This window comes from Adelges cooleyi, unplaced genomic scaffold (assembly GCF_023614345.1).
Source record: "Adelges cooleyi isolate 19-005CV unplaced genomic scaffold, UGA_ACOO_1.1 ACOO_flye_CR_arks_rails_tigmint_CR_PRNA_574, whole genome shotgun sequence".
Taxonomy (NCBI): domain Eukaryota; kingdom Metazoa; phylum Arthropoda; class Insecta; order Hemiptera; family Adelgidae; genus Adelges; species Adelges cooleyi.
Window position 1 is genome coordinate 10,771,481 of NW_026096268.1, and position 21,441 is coordinate 10,792,921.

Here is a 21,441-nt window from a genome sequence, read left to right on the forward strand (position 1 = left end):
ACTACAAAGGCCAAGAGTACACCTGTGTCTAGGATAATTTGAAAAATATAAATAAAATATCTTTACTCTTTCTAAACCTCAGACTTTTCCCTTGAAGCTCTTCTTTCCAATCTTTAAGTCTCTTACCTAAATTCCTCCAGCCTTCCCACCATAAACACTATGTTATCCGCAATTATCATACATCAAAGCACCTCCCCCTATATATATCTTTCGTAATCTCGTCCATTACTAAAGAGAACAAGTAAGGACTCAACGCTAAACCATGATGCGCACCTCCTCTTACACTAAAATGTTCCGTTTCTCCACACACACCCCTCACTTTTGTACTTGCCTTTCATACATATATTAGTAAATTTGATAAAATACCATTCAAGTTTCAAAAGTTGATATGAAAATAATTAATTCCAAAGGCGGTTGAAACGTGCAAATTTGTGAAAATTGATATCAGGTTTTATGAAAAGACAAAAAAAAATTCAATAACTAATTATACCATATATGCTATCGAGTGACTCACTTTTGAAAAAACATGTACAAAATGGGGTTAAGCGGCACTTGGGGTTATACAAATATAGTAAAGAATAAAATAAAAGCAAACAACCTCATACCTATACCTATACAGCTATATCATACCGAAAATTAGTTTTATAGTGGACTCAAGTCCCAGTTTAACAAATTGTTTTTATTTCTTAATATATTATTATGTTTCGACATTGCTACCGAATATGCTAATGTGTATTGCTTGATGCGGTTAAGGGTTTTTCAAATATTATATTCTTTAGTGTAGTTAAGTTAGTGGCGCTGTGACATATACAGCAGTATCATACCGAAAGTGATGACTCATCGTCAACTTGTATTTTTACAAAATTAAGTAATAATAGATAGTTTTGTAGTGGACTTAAGTTCCAGTTTAACAAATTGGTTTTATTTCTTAATTTATTATGTTTCCATATTTGCTACCGACTATACGTGTACGCTAAAGTGTATTACTTATAACTATTATATATTATATAAACTGTATAACTTATTATATATTAACATATTATTATGTTTTGACATTGTTACAGAACATGTCATAATTATATTATTTAATGTAGTTAAGTTAGTGGCGCTGTGACATTCCAGTGGATAAGGGATCAGAATTCTTACAAGGACCTTGCCCGCCTGTCGTAAGAGGCGACTAAGAGGCTGATTTCTACAGGATCACTTCTCTTGAGACCACAACGGCCAAGGGTACACCTGTTTCTAGGATAATCTAAAAATGTTATACATATATTAGTATAAAATTAAGGACGGGAAAGTAATTTCGGTTGAGTAGCGCACTTAGATGTCTATTTGAAAATTTTATAAATTATTTTATGTTTTTAATGTTTAAATGAAAATAATAAATTTGGAAGGGGGTTAAAACATGGAACTTTGTGAAAATTGAGATCAAGTTGTATGAAAACACAATGAAAAATACAAATTCAATAACCAATTATACCATTTATGCTATCGAGTGGGTCACTTAAAAAATGGGGTTAAACAACACTTGGGGTTATACAAATATAGTAAAGAATAAAATAAAGGCAAACAACCTCATACCTGTACCTATACAGCAAAATCATACCGAAAATTAATATTATAGTGGACTCAAGTCCCAGTTTAACAAATTGTTTTTATTTCTTAATATATTATTATGTTTCAACATTGTTACAGAATATGCTAGTGTATTACTTGATGCGGTTAAGGGTTTTTCAAACCTTTCATAATTATATCCAATGACCTCGCCCGACTGTCCTAAAAGGCTGATTTCTACAGGATCACTTCTCTTGTGACCACAAAGGCCAAGAGAACACCTGTTTCAAGGATAATAAAAAAAAAAATAAAAAAAACACCTTTAAAGTAAAGAATCGTTACAGTGAATTAATTAAATATTTAACTTTAATATAACGATAATGTGATAACTGGCTAGGGTGATTTTAGCGAAAACCGGAAACACCTTTATCGAGCTTATTAACACTAGGTATAAAAAAAATATGTACCTTTAACACGGGTGTGATGGAATATACACACTCAACAAAAATGACAATCTATCTAATAAAAATAGGGTTTGGTTAGATACAATCATCATTTGATGATACCTTTTGGTCTTACCTTATATATTTTTAAAATAACAAATTATTTATACAGTCGATTAACAAATTTTACACCACAGTAAATAATATGATATATATATATATACATTAGTATTTTGTTTTATGACTATACAAAATAATTAAATAATTGAGGAGTGGCATTACTAATGCAGTAATTATAGAAGTAATTTTTAAAAAATTGATTTCTGATAGCTTAGATGTTACTAACTATTTTAGTTACAAGAGGAAGTAATTAATACAATTTTAAGTCATACTTTTTATTGGAAAATATGTCTTAACATGGTTATGTTTTTGGGCTGGGATTCGTTGTCTCGCTAACTGACAACAAATGAGCGTTTCTTGAATACATATTAAGTAAATATTACATACTCACCGTAAGTACATGAGCTTAACTCATGTATACAACGAGTCTTTAACTTAGAGAAAAAAAAGGCTTGAATAAACTAGGAAAGCATTGTAATTAACTATTTTCAGGCATACTCATAATTTGATGAAGAACAAATTGAATACCTACTATACCAATCTTACTTGTTGGTGTCATTTAATGTCGACTTGAAGAGTACGGGTGGAGCTCGGTTAGGCAAGTTCATGCAAGGAACTTCAATCTCTAACTGAATACTGATCCATCCATCTCAACCACGTCAAACATTTGTATAATAATTTTCTCCACTATTTGTATTTTGTATGCTTTATAAATTAATAATTGTGTTACAGAATAACTAAAAAATATTGTTTTTATTTTAACAATTTTAATAAATCATCTTATCGACAGCCACTTACATAGTTTGTATCAATAGAATGAATACATCATGCTATTGAGTCATAGGATTTGTTTCTTTAGCCTTCTGAGCCTTACTTCCTATTCTTCTGTTAAATAACCTAAGTTTATATTTCTATTCCAGTCCTGGTTTCACCTCCAACAGGTCTCGCTTAACTGTACCTAGCCTTCTGTCTGGTTTACAAATACCAGTACCACGTTAATCTTGAGCTTTCCAGGTAGTTGAAACTGTTCATTTTTACAATTTGTACGAATAATTAAAAATACACATTAACTGAATTGTAAAACATTTTTAAAACAAATAATAATAACCACGTTTATATTTTGTGAAATGTGTGTTTCAGGATAGTAAATGAATGGGCGTTCAACGCATCTGCATTAACTATAGTTTGTACTATTCAAATCAAACCCAAAAATACACATCTCAAAAACACATACGCTTGAGTGAATTATAAAACAATTTTAAATAACTAATAATAACCACGTTTGTGTTTTGTCAAAATTTTAGTTTCAGGTTAATAAATGAATCAACGCATCTGCATTTTCGAATACACAAAGTAATAGTTTAAACCGATTAACTGAACCTAATGTCCAAATGTAACACACAAGTAAAGCCACATAATTGACTTTTAATTTTTACTGTCAACATATTTTATTGTATTTTAAACATGTTTTACATTTATAGCTATTATATATATATATATAAGATAAGATTAACTAACTTAGCAATTGTTTGCAATAATTGTAAAACTCTTTTTTTTTTGTATTACTTATCAGTCGTATTACTTGTTTTGGCTTGTGTCCGCTTGACTTACAGGTGTTCTCCGATCCAGGTAAAATTCTAGTACATTATAATAATATAATTAACTATAAGTATGTGTGTTTTCCATAATCTCAATTGGCCAAATGAGATTCATGTCGATCACTTCAAAATCAAAATGGTCGCATAAATCTTCCGTTATTATGAATTAGACATTACACAATAATCTGAATGGTATCAAAGGTAAATGTCGTCTAGACGAACCCAAGTCGAATCGACCATTGTCTGTTTTCGACACTAGCATAAAACCCCATCATAATAAACTAAATGTGAAAATGAAGTGAAAATGTATAAAAATGTGTTTTATTAATTACTTGTTATATATAATACATATTTTTTTATTTATTATTAGGTGATACATTTTAAAAATGCAAAACAGATGAAAAAAAAGAATTGATTTAAAAAAATTTCAAATTCATCATTCTTACTAATTATTAATTATAGAACATGATTTTTTTGTAAAATTTATCATTACAGTACAAGTATGAAGGTGAACTCTAAGAAGTCGGTGTCGTACACTAATGAATGTTCAACAGATGATGAAAAAGTGAAGCCATTCTCTTCGATCTTCGATAACGGATATTATAAGGTACTATGATCGATTAAAGTTCAATTTGTACGATTATGTTTAATAACATAATGTACTATAATTTTTGTTACAGACAAATTTTGATCTAATGAAAACAAAGCATTATCTGATGCCACGTCATCGTGCAATGTACGACGAGCCTCAGCAGGTAGTTAACTGTGTATCAATAGTACTAAAATTATAAAAGCCAACAAGTTTGGATGGGGTGAATTTCAGCAATGGTTTTGTAAGGAGTTCATAATAATAATTATTAAGAAAATATTCTGCAGATTTCGAAAAACGTTGAACTGTTTGAGTCTATAACAACACATTTTTTATGTTAGCTTAGTTTGTATAGTATTCAAGGGTAGACTGATTATAATAAACTTATTATTATTCACATATACATTAACCACATAGTTTTATCGACAGCTACCGGATTACTACTCTATGCAAGGCACCTCTAACTCAACACCGCAAAGTGACAGCTTCACGATTGATATTGAACAAGAAGAAACGTCTTTCTCCATGATCGCCAAAAACCAAGATTTTGGACGCTTCAACGCGGACAACAATGTAAGCTTGTTATTATTGTTCAATTCGTGTGATACATTTCTGAAAATATTGTTTTTTTTTATCACAGAACAACGAAATTTCGAAACCAGTTGGCGTTCAAATAGAACCGGATTATTATTCGCCGCCAAATCCTCAAGAAATGAATGATGAAAATTTGCCCATAGACTTGTCTTGGACGAGCAAAGCAACAACAGATGAAAAAAAGAAGGTACAAATAACTCTTTTTGTCAAATTTAACTAAACAACGTCTTGAGAATTGATAAGAAAAAATTATGATTACAGCCCAAACAACGTCGAGCTCGGAACACGTTGCGCCGCAATCCGCCATTGGGAATGATACCGAGAGATTGGAAATACAGAACTTTATACTACACAAATTGCGGTAAGTACTTAAAATAGCATTTAACGCCTATTGAAGTATCGCGTTAGCTGCTAGTAATTATCAAAAGACAATTTGCTACTTTGAAAAGTTAAACACCGTCATGATAAACTGATATTAGTTATTTATGTGTCCCCAAATTACAAGTAAAAACCCCCATTTTTAAAAAAGGGCTGGGAAGTCATACCCATTGTATATATTAATGACTTTTGAACAAAAATATTAATTGCTAACAGAAAATCCCCCCAAAAAAATATAGGTGTTCCCGTTTAAATTTTAAAAGTTGATACCACGCATGCGCAAACTACTTAAGGTGGAATTTTCTATTTAAGCGTTAAATGTGCATATCAAATAATAACACCTAACGACATCCAGCTGTTCTAAAAATTGCTGGTCGCCGAACTTGTTGAACACCCTGTATACATTTAATATCATTGTCAAAGTGCAGAGACTTTAACGTGTCAGGATTATTTGAGGCGCTCAGAAGCCAAACTGATTAAGGCGCGGTTTTTCAATTGCATTTAACTGACAGTATGACTTAACTGTTGGTTAACGTTATCTTCCAGTTAAACTACTAATGAAGTTCCAGTTAAGCTAACCGACAGTTTTAACTCCCAGTTAAATTAACTGCTACTATTTCTATCGGTTAATAGATTAATCAACGGTTATAATCCTTCGTGCAATTATTTTTTACAATAAAATAGCTTGAAAAGTTATCGGTTTTTTTAATTTAAGACTAATTTTAAAAATGAAATGTTGTTCTATGACGATGGTGAAGAATATTTGGAATATTTTAAATTATCAACGTAGACTGTATGTTGTCCGTGAAAGGGTTGATCATTTTAATAAATGGGACAATTATGATTTTAAAGTACGCTTTAACAACGAATAAAAAAAAAAGCCAGTATAGTGGGGTCCGGGGCATAGTGGGGACGGAGAGGTCACAAGTCTACAGATTTTATTATAACTGAAAGTGATAAAACCGCTTTTAAATAAACGCTTCGATGCGAATCTGTGGATAGTGTGTTCAAACCAGTTATAGCGGTTTAGAAGATATCGTGGGACCAGCAATAATGTACTTAAAATTTAATATTTAGTCTTATGCAGGGTAGATACGATAAGGGTTGATCGTCTGTCTATAAAAATGTATTGCCATAAAATGAAAAATTTGTAATTTTTTTAGGCGTTTTTCTCGAATTTGATGGGGAAGGGGTAACTTTTTTAATTTTTGGCCCGTTAAAGTACCTTCCGGGTATGATTTCTGATCTATAAAGTTGCTACACGAAGAAATCGGTTCGGCGGTTTACGAGATATCGTGGGTCCAGACACAAAAATAAATAATAAAAAAATAAAAACACATCATTGTAAAAACAATACCTTCTCAGCTCCGCATCGAAGCTAAAAAAAAATTACCTATGACAAATAAAAAAAAAGTTTTTTTTTAGATAATTAAATTTTATTTAATTATTCTATATTTAAATTTATCTAAAATATACTTACTATTACAATAAACAAATATAATTTAGAACTAAGGTAAAGTGAATATTAATTTTTAAAAGTGAAAAAAATATATAAATATTTAATATGTTTATATTTGTAAAAAAAAAAAAAAAATTCAGATAAAAATTATTTTAAATCTTGTTTTGTAGCGAACTATACATAAAGGTGTTATTGATAATTAGTTAACAGTAATTATTTTTCAATTCAGCTAAAGTTTGTCGACCTTCTTATTTTCATCATGATTCGTCAATTTACGTCAATTAAAAAATGGTAATGCTATATAAATAATCAGCTAAATTTAAATTTTCGTTATTTTCATAATTGTTGTTTGTCTGGTATAACAGATGTTAATTGATAAGTAAAAAATCACTGATGAACAATTATTACACGATAACATACAATTTTTTGCAGTATAACCACTTTTAAAATATATTTAATTCGCGACTAACCTCCAGTTAATTAACCGAGACAGCGTTTTAACCAGCGGATTAAAGTAACTGGTGATTAGCTAACTGGCAGCTAATATTTCAATTTGAAAAACCGGGCCTAACTGGATAAAATGAAATTTTTCAAGACAGGCAGTTAAAAGCAATTTGAAACAATGTATGCGAGCACAATTGCCAATGTACTCTGCGCAGTGGTGAATAATTCAACTATGCAGTTGTTTATCCAACCATACTATTATTCGCAATTTGAAAAAAAACGTAGTTAATCGGTTTGGCATCTGAGCGCAGACACTGAAATGTTATCATGAAATTCTCAACTGCCTTGATTTTTCTCGATTGTCTCGATATTCCCCATATTGATACCAGCCAATGTGTATTGTAGAGGGCCAGCGCATTCGTGTGCCGTTCAACCAGCAAGCTATTTTCAAGACGCACGTTTCCAAGCCCGGCATGTTCTATTGCACCATCTGCCAGAAATGGGTGCGAAGCCGTTGGCACCATTATCAGACCCATTTCTGCAGGGACCACGAGTGCCTTATCTGTGGCGCCGTGTACAGCCGCATCGACACGCTCAAACAGCACATCAAACGCTTACACCGCGCTCCGCCGGCTGACTTGGTGCCCCAGACAAACTTCATGGCACGGCCTCCTAATGTGGGCATCGTTCGCCCCACCCCGGTACGCCGCCAGGTGTACAGCGACCCCTACGACGCCTTTTTGGCGAGCCCGTTTTTTCCCTATTGTAGATGCGGCTATTCGCGCATTGAATGACTAAACCCTCGTCCCGTCTGGATCACTTGGATCGTTTCAATCGTCTTGTTTGTGCTGTTGCTTGTATTGTTGTTAGCATACCTATTTACCAAGCACAAGTTGCTTTAAAATGTAAATGCCCCCCCCCCCCAGATCATAACTGCAACCAAATCTTACAGTCATAATTCTTCTTCTTCTTTATCTTCGCCTTACACTCCCAGCTACACGGGGTCGGCCACCCTAGTCCTATACCTCCATAGAACTCGGTCTTCCATGTCTATATCACTCTGTATTCCGTCCACCCATCTTTTCTTTGGTCTACCTCTTCCTCTTTTGCCCTCTACATTCATCTTCATAACACCTCTCACTGCCTCAACTTATTCTCTCTCATTTTCTCCACAACTGATGCAACTCCTAGGCTACCCCTAAGGTATCCATTTCTTATGCTATCTTCCCTAATCACTCCAATCGTCTATCTTAACATTCTCATCTCCGTTACACTCATACTCTGTTCCGTTTTCTTATCTACTGCCCAACATAACAGACATAATTTAATGTCTATTAAATATACTTCTGCATCTGGAGGGGTGGTACAGTTGAAAGATTAGCTTTGTTTAGTTGTAAGCCATAGGTTTAACTTAATATTAATAATTATACTTAGTATAAACTATTTATAGATATTATGTATACATATTTAATCGTAATAATTAGCTATGTAATCATCGGTTGTAAGTCATAGTTTTAGATTTAGTCATAATAATAATAATGTAGTCCCAATTTTCGTTTGTTGTTTATTACTTTTTATTTTAAACATTTTATTCTTCGCCGGTTTATGAAAAAACCGAGCGACATAAAAAAAAACACCAAACTTAGTATTTAATATATCGAATATTATTAACGTTAATATCGATATTTATTTAATAAATAGTTTTAAGTTTTTAAAAATTAATTAACTTTTAAACTTAACTTTAGGGTTATATTAAATAATAATAAAAGTAACGTTTAATGTAATTTTAAATACTTCATAAGTTCCAAGTGTAGGAATCCCACGTGCATGCTATTCTAAATTAAATATTAAATGATTTTCAATGAATATATAATAGTTCATTAAATCGTATTAAATACAGTCTCCTATCATTTAATGTTAGTATAATATTAATATAGCTTGTTACTGGATTGAACAATCCAGTTGATAGGTTTATACATTATTTAAGTTATCTAAATTTAAATATTTTATTATTATTATTATTAATATATATACATATAATATAAAGTCCATAAAGCTTAACAGCTTGTCCGCAACAAGTCCCTTTTTATTTAATGACACACGGTAATGTTCTGTGAGGTCTGTAACTTAAGTAGTAAAAGCTAAACCACTTATTGTAATTAAGTTTAAGATAGCTATATTATAGTAAAAGAGTTAGAAAAATAGTCGTTTTATCTGTTATTAACTATATTATACTAAACTATATACTCTATATTATACTATATTATATACTCTATATTATACTAAATTATATACTCATTACATTATAATCGTATACCATATATTTAATAATTAAATATTATAATCATTTTATTCGATACTTAAAACTCTAAAGATTTTTGCATTTTTAAAAATTATAAATATATATAACTACTACTGTAATCTTATTCTATCTCGCTTTTTTGACGCCATTTGAAATTTGGCCCTCTGTTGGAGGAAAATTAAATTAAATTAATTATTAAAAAGTGTATTAAATATATTATTATTATATTCTATTGTATGCTAGTAGATCAAGTAGAAGAATATTATATTATTGTATTTCATTGTGTGCCAGTAGATGTAGTAGAAGAATATTATATTATTGTTATTAATCACCATTATATTATATCAATCTATGTAGTCGAATTGAATGTTTTATTTAAATAAAAAATGTAGTTTGTAGTATTTATCTTGTTTTTTTATTCGCTACGCATTGACCTAGGGTTCCTATATATTTTAAGCTATTAAAATAATAATTATATTTATTCAAAAAGCAAAATCAATATTAATATCTACCGCAAGGGTACTTTATACATGGTGCTTTTTTTAAAACACAATATCTCATAGTAGTATTTTTATTTTTATTTTTCATAGTGTAAAGTTAAAATCTGTAAAAAAAATGAGAACACATCAGATTAAAATCCTTTTTTTAAACTTTAGTTACTTATAAAATTCTCTGGAATATTAATTGGATTACTTTTAAAAAATCACCTTGTATAAAGTAACGGGCTTGATGGACCCGCGGACCCTAATCTTAGGGATAACATAGACCTTAAGGGGACGTCGTACCACTATTTATTAAGAAGTTGGGTATAGGCAATTTTTTCCAAAATCTTAATTTAAAGCTTAAATTGTAATTTGTAATTATTAGATTTTTATTAAGAATTATTTTTAGGCAGTTACTCTATTTTTTGGACTATGGCAGCATCTTTGTCATCGATTTTAAATATTTTTTTATCTAAACATAATTTTCGAATTCCAAAAACACGGTAAACTGGGTGGTTTTAGAGTTAAACCCCATTATAAATGTTGTAGGTGAGAACTTTTTCTATGTTTTGTTGGAAACCAATTTTCAATTGTTGTTTTGCATATAAAACAACATGGCATAAAGAAAGGGCATATTTTTAATTATTAAAATGTATACATCTTAATGTTAAAATCGAATTCCAACAAAGCATAGTTAAAATTATCATCCTTGAAATAATTTATGTACCCGCGTGCATACCATTGGAAATACAAAAATACTATATCAGTGCTATTATTTTAAGGTGTGACGTCCCTTTAAGGTCTATGAGTGGTACAAAATACCAATAATCTGGTATAGTAGCAAAGAAATTAGCACACTGTCTGTAAAACGACAATAAAATATTTACAGTAAGTAGGTTAGTCAATGTCGTTGACGAGGTAGACGAGCTTGAGGGCAATTAACTGTGCTTGACCAAGTTTTCTGAGTCTGTCTATACTTTAACTTATTTGGGACTGGTAAGGTTTCCCCCACCTGACGACTTATGGTCTTCACAACTAGAAGTGGACCCAGGAGATAAATGAACCAAAGCCAAATACCGAAAGATTGGTTGTCAACTTCTAGTGTCTTCAGGAAGATAATTCAGATGGACATCAACTCAAAGGGCAGCTTGTCAGGCCCTCGAATTTTCTGCAACTGGCAAACCTAATCTGAAAAATACCAACAGCAATGTGTTGCTACCAGGAGGTTCGGATACCCAAGTGCTGTCAGATCAGAGTGCAGAAGCAAGCCCAACATGGTCGTTATTCAATACTCCAATAAAACAAGGGAAGTAGTGAGGCTACTGGGGGTGGTATTATAAACGGTAAATATTAAGAACTGATAAAAAATTATTGTTGCAGGCTAAACGACGAGCTCGGAATACACTCAAAGACATTCATCGTACTACAAAGGTCGTCGACTTGTCAAGTGATAAACTACTCGGAAGAAACTCGTTTTGATCACGGTATTCTCCCCACGCCAACCAGTCGACAGGTATAGGGCGTTTAGTATAAACTGACATATTTACTCTTATTTGATTGTTATGTTAATGTGCTCAGTTCATACCGAACACTCTGTATATTATCTACGTTTTACTTGGATATCTACTTCGTGGTAATATTAAGGGAATTGCATGCGGTCGGTTTTAAGGAGTTCTGTATAGGCAATATTTAAGAAAAAAAGAGATTTTCATACATTTTGACTACGCCAATTAGTTTACCGGGTAATTTGTACATGTTTTGAGGTATTTCTTTAAAATAATTTTTATCTTTGTGTAAAAGTCAGTTTATTTTTATTAGACCCAAAAAGCTAGACTAAATTTTGCACACATTAAACAAAATTGTAGCAACTCAAAAAAACTTTATTTTAAATTTTCAAAGAAAATGAGGTTTCAATAAACGTCAATTAGCTTACCGGTTAATTTGTCTAAACTTTAAGGTATTATTTTTAATTTGAATATTTTTTTCTATGAATAAAAGCTAGACAAAATAGCGACTATACTAAATGCGGTAAAAAAAAGACCGCATGTAATCAACTTAATTATTTACATATTTAGATAATAAATATATAGTTATTGTAAAACTTAGTTTTAATACCTATAAAACTCTGTAAGTGACTATTAGGTATAAGTCATAGTTAGATTTAGTCATAATCGGCACGTTTAAACTGGGAAACGTTGTATTGAGTGTGATAAAGTTGCGAGTTAATACATTTGGAAAATCGCTTCATTGTTCCCCCTTTACAATCAAACCAGACCCAACACTCCGTCGGCTCATCTGTCATGTTCAAATTGTTATTATAAAACTAAATCTTACAATAATTGTATAGAGAACAGTTTTTTAAAAATGTCCAAAGAAAAATTAAATTTGTATTACATACTTTCATATGGAGAAATAGTAACGTTAAGGATTCGTACTTGCTTTGTTTAATATTGTAAGCCATAGGTTAATCGTATTATCTTTAGTAAAAACCCGTATAAGGTGTAGTTGTACATTTTTGGTATATTTTATTATTTAAATGCTTTATAAAGTGTACCTCAAATGTATATCTACACTCTTTATGTCATCTACGCTGTACTTACATAGCATGTCAAACGCATCATGATATTTGCCCCATGCTCACAAAACTGGTATAGAGTGTTATCATTTTTTAGAATATTTTATGTGTATTTCATTGTTATATAAATACGTCTAAAAAATGTAAACACTCTGTATGTTATCTACGTTATACTTGGGTATCTACTTTGAGGTATGAATTATAATTTAATATTAAGGGGATTGCATGTAGTCTGTTTTAAAAAAGTATTGTTATGCAATATTTAAGATTAAAGAGGTTTTAAATGTTTACCATGCCAATTATCCAGGACAGCTAGCCAGGCGCTCAAATGTGCTGCAACTGGCAGAACTAATATAAATTATACCAATAGCAATGTGTTGCTATCAGGAGGTTTGGATACCCAAGTGCTGTCAGATCAGAGTGCACATGCAAGCCTAACGTGGTCATTATTCAATACTGCAATAAAACAAGGGAAGTAGTGAGGCTACTGGGGGTGGTATCATAAACGGTAAATATTAAGAACTAATAAGAAATTATTGTTGCAGGATAAACGACGAGCTTGGAATACACTTAAACACATTCATCGTACTACGAAGGTCGTCAACTAGTCAAGAGATAAACTACTCAGAAGAACCTCATTTTGATCACGGTATTCGCCCCACGGCAACCAGTCGACAGGTATAAGGTGTTTAGTATAAGGTGATGGATTTACTTATACTTAATTGTTATGTGAATACACTCAACTCATACCGAACACTCGTTATCTACGTTTTACTTGGATATCTACTTCGAGGTCAGAAATATAATGTAATAATTTTAAGGGAATTGCATGCGGTCGGTTTTTAAGGAGTTTTGTATGGGCAATATTTTAGAACAAAAGAGATTTTCATACATTTTGACAACGCCAATTAGTTCAAAACTGTAGCAACTCAGAAAACACCTTTTTTCAGGACTCTGAAAAAAACCTTATTTTTAAGTTTAATTACTTTAACTTGTTAATTAAACATTAACCGCCATCTTTTGGAGAGTAATCATGATAAATTTTAATTTGTTTTATTGGTCCATGCAACTTTGTTTGTAAACTCCAAATATACAATTAACTAAAATTACCCACATTTTTGGTCGTTACATTATTGATCTAGGTGTGCAATATGTTTCAAGGTATTATTTTTGAATTTAAATAAGTTTTTCAATTCTTATTTGCAATTTGTTCGACAGTAAAAACCAGATACTTTCCATAAATAAAATCAAAAATTCTCTTTACTACATAACCTAGCAAATTTACCAAGGAACTCTTTTGAAAAATAAATATTTTTTAAATACATTGATCTCGAGAAAAAATAACGTTACGGATTTGTACTTGCTTATTATTTATAAGTGATTTATAAAATGCACCTCAAAAGTATTTCTATGCTACACAGACTCTACACTTAAACTTCTTGGGTAATTATTTTATATGTATTAAATTGTCCCCAAAAAGGAAAACACTATGTACGAGTATGTTATCCACTTTATGCTTGCATATCTACTTTGAAGTATGAAATAAAATAAAATAATAAGGCGATTGCATCCGGTCTGTTTTTAAAGAGTTTTGTATAGAAAAATTTAAGGAAAAAGATGTTTTGATAAATTTCGACCATGCCAATTAGCTTAACTGGTAATTTGTAAAAGCTTTAATTTATTATTTTTAGTACCTTATATAAGTAAAAGCCATTTTAGCTTTATTAGACCAAAAATATGGACTACAAATGATGAACATTAAAAACCAGTTTGAACCGTCAAAAAAATACCGCTTGTAACCTTAACTATTGACATATTGGGATAATAAATATTAATTTTTTGTAAAACTTAGTTATGATACATATAAAATTGTACAAGTAACTATTAGGTTTAATAACTTTGACATATACCTAATAGTTACTTAATGTATCTTCTATCGTATGTGCTTTGTTTAATATTGTAAGTCATAGGTTAATCGCGTATTATCTTTAGTAAAAACCCGTATAAGGTGTAGTATTACATTTGAAACACAATTTATTATTTAAATGCTTTATAAAATGTGCTTCAAATGTATATCTACACTTTGTATGTCATCTACGCTGTACTTCCATAACACATTCATCGTACTACGAAGGTCGTCGACTTGTCAAGAGATAAACTACTTAGAAGAACCTCGTTTTGATCACGGTATTCGCCCCACGCCAACAAGTCGACAGGTATAGGGCGTTTTGTATAATGTGTTGGATTCACTTATATTTATTTGTTATGTGAATCCGTCATTTTATACCGAACACTCTGTATGTTATCTACGTTTTACTTGGATATCTACTTCGTGGCAATATTAAGGGAATTGCATGCGGTCGGGTTTAAGGAGTTCTGTATAGGCAATATTTAAGAAAAAAATAGATATTCATTCATTTTGACTACGCCAATTAGTTTACCGGTTAATTTGTACATGTTTTGAGGTATTTCTTTAAAATAATTTTTATCTTTGTGTAAAATTCAGTTTAGTTTTATTAGACCCAAAAAGCTAGACTAAATTTCGCACACATTACACAAAACTGTAGCAACTCAAAAATACCTTATTTTGAATTTTCAAAGAAAATGAGGTTTCAACAAAAAAAAGACCGCATGTAATTACCTTAACTATTTACATCTTTCGATGTGCAATGACTCAACGTTACCAGTATCAAACTTACTTGATTTAAATTACTCGTTTTATTATATAATATGTACTTAACAGGCTAAAATTGTGGTTATCAGTTTTATACCTCTATAATGTCCACATTTTTGCACATCTCTCTTGCCCTAAAATAGTGGTACCAGAATACCACTTTCAACCTCTGTTCTGTGAAATAGCCAAATTTATGTTAACAATTTATTTTCTGTAAAAAGAGGCAAAGAAGGCGAATTATAGTTATAAATAATATTGTACATATCAACAATAATATTGAATTATATTGGGTTAGAATTAAGAACTGATAAGATATTATTATTGCAGGCTAAATGACGTTTTCGGAATACAATCCAGCAGCATCTCAAATTAATTTACCATACTACAGAGGTCGTCAACTTGTCGAGAGATAAACTACTCGACAGAACCTCATTATGATCACGGTATTCGCTCCACGCCGATTCGTCGACAGGTATGGGGTGTTTAATATTAAGTGGTGGTGTTTACATGCGTTAAATTATTATGTATACACAATCATTTGATATAAAACACTTTGTATGTTATCTACGTTATACTTGGATATCTACTTCGAGGTAGGAATTATAATTTAATATTAGGGGGATTGCATGTAGTCTGTTTTTAAAAAGTTTTGTTAGGCAATATTTAAGATTAAAGATGTGTTAAATGTTGACCATGTCAATTATTTTACCGGTTAATTTGTATAGAATTCAATGTATTATTTTTAATTAAAAATCGTTATTTCTTTGAGTAATAACCATTTGAGTTTTATTTGACCAAAAAACCACACAAAATGTCGACTACATAGGGTGGTCCAATTTCAATTCTGTAAATAGATTCGAGTTCTTTGCTTAGTTTACTATGTATGTGGGAAGCCGTTTTACATTTTTTAATTTAATTTTCTTGTAATTAAATAAATCAAATTTGCAATTTTTTCAATATAAACACCAGAATTTGTTTATAAAAAAAGCAAAATACCAAAAATCTGATTCCTAAACATGAATCACATCCAATGGATCACGGTATTCGCCCCATGACACTTGTTAAGTTGAATTAAATGTTTTATTTAAATTAAAAAATGTAGTTTGTAGTTTTTCTTGTTTTTTTATTCGCTAAGCATTGACCTAGGGTTCCTATAGATTTTAAGCTATTAAAATAATAATTATATTTATTCGAAAAGCAAAATCAATATTAATACCTACCGCAAGGGTACTTTATACATGGTGCTTTCTTTAAAACACAATATCTCATAGTAGTAATTTTATTTTTATTTTTCATAGTGTAAAGTAAAAATTTGTAAAAAAATGAGAACACATCAGATTAAAATCCTTTGTTTTTTAACTTTAGTTACTAATTAAATTCTCCGGATTTACTTGATTGGATTAATTTTAAAAAATCACCTTGTATAAAGTAACGGGCTTGATGGACCCGCGGACCCTAATCTTAGGGATAACATAGACCTTAAGGGGACGTCGTACCACTATTTATTAAGAAGTTGGGTATAGGCAATTTTTTCCAAACTCTTAATTTAAAGCTTAAATTTTAATTTGTAATTATTAGATTTGTATTAAGAATTCTTTTTAGGCAGTTACTCTATTTTTTGGACTATGGCAGCATCTTTGTCATCGATTTTAAATATTTTTTTCATCTAAACATAATTTTCGAATTCCAAAAACACGGCATACTGGGTGGTTGTAGAGTTAAAAACCCCATTTTAAATGTTGTAGGTGCTTTACGTTTTGTTTGAAACGATTTTTCGATAGTTGGTTTGCATATGGAACAACATGGCATAAAAAAAGGGTATATTTTTAATTATTTAAAATATATATCTTAAAATTAAAATCTAATTCCAATAAAGCATAGTTAGAGTTCTCATCTTTCAAATAATTTATAATTTATACCCCTGCGTGCATATACTTCATATCGTATACTGCGTAAACTTCATACCGTTGGAAATACAAATATATTATTTTGGTACTATTATTTTGGGGTGTGACGTCCCCTTAAGGTCTATGAGTCGTACAAAAAAAATAACTTGGTATAGTAGCAAATAAATTAGCGCACTGTCTGTAAAACCACAAGAAAATATTAACAGTAAATAATATTAATAATAAATAAATAGTTATTGTAAAACTTAGTTATGATACCTATAAAATTCTGTAAGTGACTATTAGGTATAAGTCATAGTTAGATTTAGTCATAATCGGCACGTTTAAACTGGGAAACGTTGTATTGAGTGTGATAAAGTTGCGAGTTAATACATTTGGAAAATCGCTTCATTGTTCCCCCTTTACAATCAAACCAGTCCCAACACTCCGTCGGCTCATCTGTCATGTTAAAATTGTTATTATAAAACTAAATCTTACAATAATTGTATAGAGAAAAGATATTTAAAATAGTCCAAAGAAAAATTAAATTTGTATTAAATACTTTGATATGTATTGAGAAATAGTAGCGTTAATAATTCGTACTTGCTTTGTTTAATTTATTGTAAACCATAGGTTAATCTATATTATTTTTAGTAAAAATCCGTATAAGGTGTAGTAATACTTTTGTGGAGTTATTTATTATTTAAATGCTTTATAAACAGGCTCTTCAAAAGTATTACTCCACTCTGTATGTCATCTACGTTGTACTTCCATACATTGAAGTATTTTATTAAGATATGTACTAAAATCGATTTAAATCTTTAGATAATAAGTATATATTTACTGTAAAACTTAGTTATGATACCTAAGAAATAGTATACAAGTACCTATAAATTAACTTACAGCATTTGTTCTATTATGGAATATTATTAATCAAATTATCAATTCATTTTAATAAACAGTTTTATAATTTAAAAAATTATTTAAATTTTAAACTATTAATTAAGCGATAGAAATAGAAAACATTACATATGTAATTTTAAGTATCATAAGTTCCAAGTGTAGTCTACTATTTTACATTAAATATTAAACTATTTGCAATGAGTATAAGAATTCATTAAATTATATTAAAATATAGTTTTTGTACGTTAATAAATGTATTTCCTTATCATCTTAAACGGGTTCATACAATTAAGTTATAGAGATTTAAATATTTTATCATTATTATTATTTGTTTAATATAATAAGTATAATATAATTTTAAGTTAAAATGTGTAGGCAATTATTTAAAATTAAATATTAAGTAATAGGAATATACAAAATAATTCATTGTATTACACTAAAATACATATTTTGAATCTATAAAAATGTAGTTTGCTATCCTAGTATATGGGTTTATAAATGTATGTTTTGTAATTAGAGTTAGGCTTATCAAGAAGACGAAGAAGATAAACGTTGACTGAGTACATAATTTTTTCCCAATTGTAACTGTGGATGTGCAATGTCTCAACGTTACCAGTACCAAACTTACTTGGTTTCCATTACTCGTTTTATTATTTATTCTGTACTTAACAGGCTGAAATCGTGGTTGTTAGTTTTATACCTCTAAAATGTCCACACTCCTGCACATTTCACTTGTCCTTAAATAGTGGTACCAGAATACTTTCAACCTCTGTTCTGTGAAATAGCCAAATTTATGTTAACAATTTATTTTCTGTAAAAAGAGGCAAATGAGGCGAATTATAGTTATAATACATAATATTAACAATAATTTTCAGACATAATTTTGTTTTAGTTTTTATTACAGCTTTTCCTTGTATATAACTATAAGATTTGACAATTTTGAGAGTTAATCTTTATCAATTGTTAGTGTACCACCGATGAAATATAATGTCATATTAATTGATTATTTTTTTAGATACCTATAAAATAGTATAAGTAACAATTAGTAGTTATTAGTGATTAGTTCCAGGTGGACGATTCCAGCAGGTCATGGCCCCTTCCTGGTTCCAGGAATGTGTCTTGTAAGGAGAGACAGGAGGACCTCCGTCCACACTCCTACACATCCCGCCTGCACTTACATATTGGTACCAGAACACATTCAACCTCTGTTAAATTGACAAATTTATTCTATAAATGTATGATTTGTGAAAAGAGGCAAATAAAGCGAATTATAGTTATAATACATAATATTAACAATAATAATCAGACATAATTTAGTTTTAGTCTTTATTACAGCTTTTCCTTGTATATAACTATCTTATATACAAGAAAGAGCTGTCTTTAAGATATTTTTTTTATTAATGAATTACTTTTTTATAGAGTCTCTGCATAACAAACAATTCGGATGCACATAAATTCAAAGATAACTTGCCAGGCCCTCGTATGTGCCGCAACTGGATGACCTAGTATGAAGTATACCAACAGGAATGTGTTGCTATACATGTACCCGAAAGTTCGGATACCCAAGTGCTGACAGATCAGAGTGCAAAAGCAAACCCAACATGGTCGTTATTCAATACTGCAATAAAACAAGGGAAGTAGTGAGGCTACTGGGGGTGGTATCATAAACGGTAAATATTAAAAACTGATAAGAAATTATTGTTGCAGGCTAAACGACGAGCTCGGAATATACTCAAACACATTCACCATACTACAAAGGTCGTCAAAAGAGTGTCAAGAGATAAACTACTCAGAAGAACCTCGTTTTGTATTCGCTCCACGTCTATTCGTCGACAGGTATGGGGTGTTTACTATTAGGTGGTGATGTTAACATATGTCAAATTGTTATGTAACCACTTAAGGTAAAACACTCTGTATGTAATCTACTTTATACTTGGATAACTATTTTGAGGAGATACACTCAATATCTCACTGGGTTTAATAAGAAATGTAATTTTTTCTTTGCATAGTTGTTTTATGCATTTCCCAAACGCACTTTCCCTGCCACCCTAACTTTTAAACTCTTTGAAAACAAGTCAAAATGTTTAGTACACTATTCTCAATTTAAAAAGTTAATAAAATGTATGCGTTACGATTGAAGTTTCAAACTATGTTGGGAGGGGGTAAAAACAAAACAAAAAGTGAGAAATTGAACTCGTATTGTATAAAAACATTATGGAAATAAAAAAATTAAACCCAGTGAGATATTATATATGCAATTTTCTTTTATATTAAAACCAGACTTTTTTACATTTTTTTTGGTAATTTTATTGCTTTTATGCTATGATTAGTTTCCAATAAATGTGCCGCAACAGGAGATTTGTGTACTTCTTGGTTTTTAACGTGCCATTGTGTTATTCTTAACGAATTATTACCAAACGTTGAAGAACGCAATGGTATTTTTGAAAACCAGTCTAAAACGTCAAAAAAGACCACATGTCAATCACCTTAACTATTGACATCTTTGGATAATAAATATTAATTTTTTGTAAAACTTAGTTATGATACCTTTAAAATTGTATAAAATAACTATTGGGTATAAGTCATAGTTAAACCGGAAAGTGTTGTGATGGGTGTGACAAAGATACAAGTTAATACATTTGGAAAATTGTTTCATTGTTCCACCTTTTACAATCAAGCTATACCCAACACCCCACTGGCTGATCTGTTACCAACATTTTTTCTAAAACGCTAAAGCTTACAATAATTCTATATAGTTCTGTTCTTTAAATAGGTCAAAGAAAAATTAAATTTGTATTAAATAACTTTATATAGCTAGAGGAATAGTAGCGTTAAGGATTCGTACTTGCTTTGTTTAATTTATTGTACGCCATAGGTTAATCTACATTTAACTTAAGTAAAACCCCGTATAAGGTGTGGTAATACTTTTGTGGTGTTATTCATTATTTAAGATATTTTTTTTATTAATGAATTACTTTTTTATAGAGTCCTGCATAACAAACAATTCGGATGCACATAAATTCAAAGATAACTTGCCAGGCCTTCGTATGTGCTGCAACTGGATGACCTAGTATGAAGTATACCAACAGAAATGTGTTGCTTTACATGTACCCGAAAGTTCGGATACCCAAGTGCTGACAGATCAGAGTGCAAAAGCAAACCCAACATGGTCGTTACTCAATTCTGCAATAAAACAAGGGAAGTAGTAAGGCTACTGGGGGTGGTATCATAAACGGTAAATATTAAGAACTAATAAGTTATTATTATTGCAGACTAAACGACTAGCTCGGAATACACGCAAACACTGTTATCGTACTATAAAGGTCGTCGACTTGACAAGAGATAAATTTCTCAGAAGAACCTCATTTTGATCACGGTATTCGCCCCATGCCAACCAGTCGACAGGTATAGGGTGTTTAGTATAAGGTGATGGATTTACT

The 21,441-nt window shown here is 30.6% G+C and overlaps 1 protein-coding gene across 1 annotated transcript; it reads left to right on the forward strand.

Moving 5' to 3' along the window:
* Positions 1-4,217: 4,217 nt before the first annotated feature.
* LOC126843184 (uncharacterized) lies at positions 4,218-5,118 on the forward strand. Its single transcript, XM_050580551.1, has 4 exons — positions 4,218-4,322; positions 4,396-4,470; positions 4,734-4,877; positions 4,945-5,118. The coding sequence occupies exons 1-4, from the start codon at positions 4,218-4,220 to the stop codon at positions 5,116-5,118; spliced, it is 498 nt and encodes a 165-aa protein (XP_050436508.1).
* The last annotated feature ends 16,323 nt before the right edge of the window (positions 5,119-21,441 follow it).